The sequence below is a fragment of the Acanthamoeba castellanii genome (genome assembly GCF_000313135.1).
Source record: "Acanthamoeba castellanii str. Neff unplaced genomic scaffold scf7180000084754, whole genome shotgun sequence".
NCBI classification, from domain to species: Eukaryota; Discosea; order Longamoebia; family Acanthamoebidae; genus Acanthamoeba; species Acanthamoeba castellanii.
Genome location: NW_004457415.1, coordinates 108,982 through 116,845, shown reverse-complemented (window position 1 = coordinate 116,845; position 7,864 = coordinate 108,982). Strand labels below are relative to the sequence as shown.

General features: G+C 58.4%; 2 protein-coding genes and 1 pseudogene across 2 annotated transcripts in view; 1 reads left to right on the top strand and 2 right to left on the bottom strand.

Moving 5' to 3' along the window:
• ACA1_203010 (RhoGEF domain containing protein) overlaps nucleotides 1-715 on the bottom strand; it is a gene marked incomplete at both ends in the record, with an annotated part of 3,145 nt that extends 2,430 nt beyond the window's left edge. The window contains one exon of the mRNA XM_004338262.1: nucleotides 42-715. Within this exon, the coding sequence (XP_004338310.1) occupies nucleotides 42-715 (674 nt within the window). The remainder of the gene's footprint in view (nucleotides 1-41) is intronic.
• Nucleotides 716-887: 172 nt separating this feature from the next.
• On the bottom strand, nucleotides 888-3,755 carry ACA1_203000 (uncharacterized protein; the record flags this gene model as incomplete). The annotated part of the gene is made up of 11 exons (XM_004338261.1): nucleotides 888-1,046; nucleotides 1,143-1,269; nucleotides 1,335-1,477; nucleotides 1,574-1,919; nucleotides 2,069-2,346; nucleotides 2,453-2,560; nucleotides 2,639-2,736; nucleotides 2,834-2,904; nucleotides 2,991-3,119; nucleotides 3,235-3,406; nucleotides 3,455-3,755. 11 exons carry the CDS (start codon nucleotides 3,753-3,755, stop codon nucleotides 888-890), a joined length of 1,932 nt encoding a protein of 643 aa, XP_004338309.1.
• Nucleotides 3,756-4,836: 1,081 nt separating this feature from the next.
• Nucleotides 4,837-7,797, top strand: ACA1_202990 (annotated as a pseudogene).
• The last annotated feature ends 67 nt before the right edge of the window (nucleotides 7,798-7,864 follow it).

Sequence of the window (7,864 nt, the reverse complement as noted above, 5' to 3'; positions counted from 1 at the left end):
CTCAGGGGCTGCGCACGGCCAAAGAGCGGGGTAGCACGCACGGCGGTTGCGCCACCCGACCGGCGTAGCTGGGAGCAAAGGTAGAGAAGCCTTGCGTGTCGTCGCGCGGGAAGTCGAACGGGGCGCTGATGGCGATGTCGTACGATCCCGCAGCCACCCCGGTCGACGTTGGCCTCGAGGCAGTGCCTCCTACAGGTGAGCCCAGGTCCGGCCGGGGCAGCTCCTGCCCGGGTGCATTGTGCGCCTCTCCCTCCTTCTCTTCCTCGACCGCCTGTGGGGGGCGCGGCGAGGGCGGCAGGGGTGCGATGGCCCCCACGTGCGCGCTCTCAACGCTAATCCACCCCACATCTTCTTCCTTCTTGTAGTTGCTGGTTGGTTCATCTTCATCTTTTTCTATTTTTTCTTCATCTTCTTTCTGCTGCTGCGGTTCTGGTATGGGGCTGCCGAGTGCGGGCAGGGTCGAGGGGTAGGAGGAGTAGGAGAAGGCGCCCATGTCGGGCAGTGGCGACCCGGCCACGAGCGGCACTGCGCCCCCGCCCCACGCCCGGCGCACGGGCTGGAGGGGCTCGTGGGGCGGCGGGCTCGGGGGCAGGGGGCGGTCGTCGAGTAGCGGCGAGTGCCTGCCCGGAGCCGCCTGCGGTGCACTGCCGCCACGCCACAACGGCAGCCCGACCGGCTGCTTCTTTGTCGCCAGCGCTCCGTCAGTGCTCTCCATCATCGTCGGGACCTAACAAGACACTTCGACAAGAGCAGCACCACAAGTTCTTCCTCGTGTTCTCCGTGTGCGGGTTTTTTTTGAGCTTTTCGTCGGCATTTTCTTTTAGCGCCGGAATTTAAAAATAGCCGGGCGGAGCGCCAGCAGAGCGGCCGGCTCACGGCGGTTGTAGTTACATGGTGGAGGAGGAGAAGGGTGAGGAGTGCTGGCGTGAGTCGAGGAGGCGCTGGAAGGTGGCGTCGTAGATGGCCCGAGCTTCGGCGGGGGAGCTGCCGATGCACACCATCCCCAGCTTGCCGTACTCGCGCGCGCAGCTCAGCATGTGGAAGATCTGCGCGTCATCATCGTTATCAACAAATAAACGCGAGAGAGTGCGTCAGTACAATCATCACAGTGCATCGGACTGCGAGCTGAGAGTTGTACGAACCGTGCCGGTGGCGCGTCGGCCGTCGAATTCAAGCGGGTGGCCTTCGAAGAGGCCGATGATCTCGCCCGGCGTCATGCCTACGAAGGCCGTATGCTTGACGTTGTCGCTGGCCACGTAGTACCGGTGCCTGTGGTACCACAGGTCAGCAAACGCCAAACACAACACAACACAGCAGGCCGGGAAGGGAATCACTTCTTCTGGTCGTCGAGGAGCCCCTCGTAGGTGGGGCTGTCCTCGTCGAGGGTGTACAGGCCGGTGGACTCGTCGTAGTACCCATCGGTCAGGAGGTTGAGGGTCATGATCGGGTGCGTTGCTCCTCCGGGGCGAAGATTGATCTGCGCGAACCACCCAGCGCGTGGCGAGCGCGGCGACCGTACACAACCCATAATTAATTCACACGGCACCCGATCACGTGATCATCACGACCGTACCTCGAGCGCGTGCAAGTCCCAAAGATAGCCGTCCTCGTCGAAGGCGCAGTTGGCCTCGACCATGTCGGCCTCATCCTCGCAGACCGAGGTCTCCGGGGTGTGGCGCTCGGCCACCAGTCGCACCGGCGTGCTCGGGTTGGAGAGGTCGACGCGCCTGGCGAGGAAGTCGACCGAGAAGTGGCCGATAGCGCCCTGCGAGGCCAAATATTGGCCCACCTTGCGAACGTTGGATTGGATGGTGAGGCGGTAGGTCGACTGCGCAGGGAACACGCAGCCCTGGTAGTTTTGGCCGTCAGGCCCGCCCATCATCTGTTCGTGGGTCGCCATGAGATGGACCTGGCCGTCGCTGTCGATACAGGCCTGACCTGACGGGTTGCTGTTTCGTGTGTGTGTGTGTGTGTGTGTGTGTGAGTGTGTGTGTCGCGATTTTGAGGTAAGATCAGGTACGACGTTGTGAGTCGGAGTTAAAACGAGCTGGTGGAGTGGTAAATGTACTTGACGTGGTCCGATGAGTCGAGGAAGATCTCAGCGAGCACGCCGACAGACGCGCACTTGGGAGCGAACGTGTCCCAGCACTCTTCGACGGCCTGGAATCGCGTGCGCTCGTGCGTGAACTGCTGCTCGATGAGGTCCACGAACTGGGTGGAGTGGTTGTCGCCCCGGTAGGCGTGCAACTCGGTGATGTCGAGCAGCGCGTTGCCCTCGCCGGAGAACGCATCGTCCAGCTTAATCACCACCTTTCGCGGCATCAACGCACGCCACAACCCCTTGCTCTGTACGAGTACACAATCATCAATGAACAACATGCGACACTCACGACACGACACACACGCACACACGACACGACACACACCATGCGCGCGCTGACAGGGAACGTACGCCGTTGGTGTGGTGAGCGGTGAGCCGCTGGTACTTGGCCTTGAGGTAGCGCCACAGGCCGGCCATCTCCTGGGCCAGCTCGCGCTTGGAATGGCAGAGCTTCGTTCCCTGTTCAAGCCGCAAAAGTTGGTAAGGCCCAAGAGAGAGGGACAGAGTCGATGGGGAGTGGTGTGGCAAGAAGCGCACCTGCGGGTGCGGAACGCCCGTGCGCAGGAAGGCCTCGCGCGACCCGCTCTTGGTCCCAAAGTGGAGGCAATTCTTTCGTACGGCCAACAGCGGAACCCCTGCAAGGCGGCACCGGTGGTGGTCAAACGTTAAAACTTCCACCACCACCACCACCACCACCACCCACTGGCGCGCAGGTGATGGTCGTTTCCGTACGCAGTGATGAAGCGATTTTCTCCTCCCGGCCGGTCGTGAACACGCAGAACATGCCCGTGTCGGGCGAAGTGCTGAGAGAGACAGTCAAAGTCAGTGCCAAGAGTCACCAAGAGAGCGCGAGACAAAGCCTCTTCTTGAGAATGGGGGTGTAGCGTACTGGGAGCGCACTTGGGACAGGAAAGTCGGGTGGCGCAAGATCTTCTTGGTTATCGGCGTGGGCGACGCGTCGCGCACAGGCAGCAGCACCAGCCGCTCCCACCAGCTCGCCTCATCTTCATCCGTAAAGCTGCTCTCCACCACAAGAATCAGAATTTAATGAAGAAAGAAAGAAATAAATAAGTAAATGCTAAAAAAATAAAAATTGGACCAATGAGATGAAGAAGACGAAGGGGTGCCGTCACCTGCCAGTGGAGCGCATGAGGCGGAAGTAGTAGGCGATCACCTCGTGAGGGATGTCGACCGATGACACGAAGATGACCCGGAACGACGGATCGCGCTTGCGCAGGAGAAAGATGTGGTACAGCTGTCGCTCCTCGTAGTACCGCAGACCCGCGATGTAGTCGAGCAGGCTGGCTGTGGGGCCGCACGGGTGGAGCGATGGGACCACCAACACCTGCGGACCTTGGTGGTGTCTGCTTTGATGATGGTGATGGTGATGTTGATGGTGATTGTGATGATTCTTCTTGTTGCGCTCCTCGACAAGGCCAGCCGTGAGCGGCTGCGACTCTTCTCCGCTCTCGTCGTCGCTTCGTCTCAAAAGCTCGTGGCCGCGGCGGTCCCGGCCGAACACAACACCGCCCTCGTCGGCGCCGCCGGCCTGGGGTAGTTCACGCGCAGGATCCTGCGGCTCACAGTCGCGACAGGTAACAGCTCGCTCGAGGTCGCCCTTGGCCAGCTCGTCGTTCTTCATCGTCCAGTACATCATGCGCACTCGACTGTTGTGTGGCTGCTGTTGGTCAGGGCCAGGGGGTGGGCGCTGCTTCAGAAGGAGCTCCTCTACCCTGGCCTCTTTGTCGAAGGGAGTGTAGGTCGCCAGCGCAGAGGCCATTGTTCCCAATTGTTTGTTCGCTCGCAGTGTCGCTATTCGTTCTTTCACCTTTCGCAGTCTTCGCGTTCGTTCTTTTGGGCTTTGGGACTCGCAAAGAGGTCTCTTGCCAGTCGCTGGTGGGAGGGTACTGTAAGGAGGGGAAGTGGGCTGGCAGAGGCGCAGTGCAAGAGTGTGGTTGAATAAGGAATTGGGGAATAAGGGAAATCAAGACTTGGCACCATACCGGGCGGCCATCTCCACCAGGGAGATGCGGCAGGGTGGCACGCCCGAGCCCGGGTCGGCCATTGGAAAGCTGAGGTCTTTTGACCGTCAAAGATAACGGGATTCCGGAGTTATTTCCAACAGCTCCCCTCCTCTTCTCAGGCCGGTGTTCTCGTCAGCCCAGATCCAAGTCTCACGCTCCCAGGCCAGGCACCTAGCCCCGCTCGGTTACTCCGACCGTCCAGGTCAGTGCAATGCTCGGCATGCCACTTTGCAAGCTCTTGTGACCTCGAATGTTGCTGGAGCTTGGAATCGATTGCGCAAACAGCGAGCCCGCGTAGTATTGTTTGACAATAGAACATACAAATGAAAATAGAAAGGGGATTATGGAGATGCAACAGAAAGAGATAGTGGTGTGCATCGCGCGGTGTGGCAAAAAGGGTCCCTGGTTGGCCGGGATAGGCAACAGAAGCAACACCAGCCCACACGGCTGGAATGTGAGGAATTTGGACCAAAGAGCCAAAAAGAAAACCAATAGAAATGCAAGTTTTGGGCAACAGAAGCGTGTTCTCACGTTCTCACTTCTCCCTGGCCTGCACGCCCGAGAAAGAAGAAACCCACCACCACAGTCCCTTCTTCTCTTCTCTATCCTTCCTCCTTGCACTCCCGCTCGGCCTCCTTCACCCGAGGTCAACGCGGCACTACATTTTAGGGGTGGGAGATTTAATTTTCTCTCATCGCTGCTGAAGAAGAGATGCAGGAAGGAGGCTACGGCACTTCCTATGGAGGCGGGGGCGGGGGCTACAATTCGATGGGCACCTCCTACCCCTACGGCGGCGGTGGAGGCTATGGAGGCTACGGGGGCGGAGGTGGAGGCTACAACTACACATACAATCCCTACGGGGGCGGAGGAGGGGGCAGCGATCGAAGCCACACGGACAGCGATTACGATGAGGAAAGCCATCTCGTGAGAGGAGGTGCTGGCGGACGAGACGAGCAGGACAACAGTGGCGATCGATACTCAGCGTTTGTCAACGCCCAACGAGAAGACGAAGATGACGATGATCGGGGGCGAGGCCACGCCAGTATGACCGAGTCCACGCCCTTCTTCCCAGCATCCACGGTACCGCAGGGTGGAGTCTACGGCCTCACCTACGCCGATCTCGAGACGCAGGACCAATATGGTGCGCTCATCTTTTAATTATCTATATTTATTTAAATATAAATAAATAATGTGCACAAATATCAATAATATATTATTAATACGATCACGTTGGGCCGGCAGGTCTGTACAACGCGGCGGTGAAGGTGGTGACGCGAAAGGAGGTCCCAGCGCGCATCAAAACCATCTGCAACATGGCCGGAATCGCAACAGGTACTGGCGCAACTGCGTGGTTTCATCGTGTCCTGCTGACACCTGCCGTGTGTGCCGTGTTGTGTGCTGCGTGTGTTGTGTGTTAGGCGCTACGGTCGCGCCGCTCGCCTTCTCCCTCGAATCCGAGCTCTTTATCGGAAGCCTCAATCTCGTGCTTGTGCGTGTCGTCCTGTCGCTTGGTTTGTTCGTGTGCTCGGGTTTGCAAACCCAACCCGTCTCACGCGCCACGTTGCTGCGATGCCAGGTGTTGATCCCCTTATTCTACGTGGTGGCCAAGAACATGGAAGTGGACCTCCAGAACAAGGACCTCAAGGAAGAGATATTGGCCCTGTGTCAGAAGTTGGGTAAGTCCTCCTCTCCCCCCGCGAGCGAGAGGTGCATAAACAAAGTGCTGATTTGTGGTGACACACACACACACACACACGCACACAAGGCATTCCTGCTAAGACGCCTGGTGAGTCACGACAGACGCTGGTCAATATAATCGTCACTGTCATCTCCTTGGGCATGGCCATGGCCGCCTTCTTCATTCTCTACTATGGGTGCGCAATTTTTCTCGTCCTTGCGTAGCCTGTGCCGCTTTAAATACGAGGCAGCTAGTCTAACCTCGCTCTCTTTTGCAACAGAAACACTGTTCACAATCAGATCATCGCCACAGCAATCACGTCGTCAGCGATTGTGTTCAGGTATTCTTATCATCACACGACACGCACACATTCACACACAACACACGCATATACAACACACGACACGCACATATTCACACACAACACACGCATATACAACACACACGCACGCACGCACACACACGACACGACACGCACACAACACACACACACACGACACGACGCGACACCGATGGCTCACCATGCCCCTTTGTTCTGCCAGCGGTGTCACCAAGATGCTCTCTGCCCGAGCGCTGCGAAAACACCAGAACGAACTGCTGGATATCAAGGCCGACCTCAAGATGTTGGAAAAGCAGAACGAGGGTACCCTTGTCATCATCAACTCTTGTCTGCACAGGCACATGCGTCGGTGTGCGTGTGCGTGTGCGTGTGCGACGCGCTCACGATGTTGTATACACAGTGACGCAGACGGCTATTCAGATGGAGGAAAAGAATCGACGGCTCAAGGTGGAGCTGGTCAAGATCAAGAACATGCCCAAGCAGCAGCTCGAGGAGTCAGTGCGCAACCTCGAAGAACAGAACAGGGCGCTGATGCGGGAGCTCGAGCGAGCCCGCGCCATCGTGCAGGCGCGCGTCACCAACGCCGGCATGCCATCGCAAGGCGGCGGCGTCTTGGAGAAGATCAAGAAGAAAAAGAAGAAGAAGTCCACCTCGAAGAAGTCCAAAAAGGTACTTTTACACCTTTCATCACGTCTTCTCTCGCACTAACACTGTTTTATTATTTATTTATTTTCCTCTCCTCAGTGAGCTACACCACCCAACTTCTGTTCAGCGGCCTCTTCACGCCTGTACAAAACACAAATTATATGATAATACTTCTAAAAGGACAAGAAAGAGCATATTCATTTTATTTTATCTATTTTATTTATTTGTCCAGGACACGTGGGGTTTGCAGAAGAGTATGTTGTGGCGCGACAGGAGAGGGCATGGAGCAGGATAGGGAAAGAGAAGTAGAAGAGAAGAAGCAGGGAACGCTGTGGGGCGACGCGGAGGTGACCACCAGCGATGAAGCTGACGAAGAATCAGAAGATGGGGAGGAGGACGTGGGCGACGTGGCACCACCTAGCACGGCGGAGGAGGCCTGGGACGCCGAATGGGAACGCAAACTGCAGGAGCACCTCCGCCAGCGGGGCCGGGAGCAGGGCGACGACAGCGGAGCAGCAGAAGGGGGCGGCATCCGGCTCGAGGCCAAGTGGTCCACCCTGCTGCGGCCCACCACTTCTACCACCACCGCCCAGCAGCGACCACCCAGCAGCGCTGCGGAAGACGAAGAAGACGCCTGGTGGCGCTGGTGGGCGGTAGAAGAAGAAGAAGGCGGTGGGGAGGGAGTGGTGGTGGTGGTGACCGAAGACGGAGGCGTGAGCAAGCGGACAGTGCGGCCCGGCACGGGCAGACGACCCATCGTCGGGTGCAAGGTGGCCGGTGCGTACCCACAACCGCACGCGCGTTGCCCGGTGGGGCGTGGATCCCATTTAATCGCTGATTGCGTGGTGTGTGCGGTGGTACGTGTGCGCGTCGCAGTGAACTACGTGGGTCGGCTGTGGCCGTCGAAGGAGCTGTTCGATCAAGCACACGCCACCAAGCCGCTCGTCATCGAGCTCGGACAAGGTCTCGCAGGCCTTTCCCTCTCGTGCTTGCAGCGCGCGATGACTGACGCCGACAGATGGGCGTGGGCGTGGGCGTGGGCGTGGGCGTGGGCGTGGGCGTGGGCGTGGGCGTGG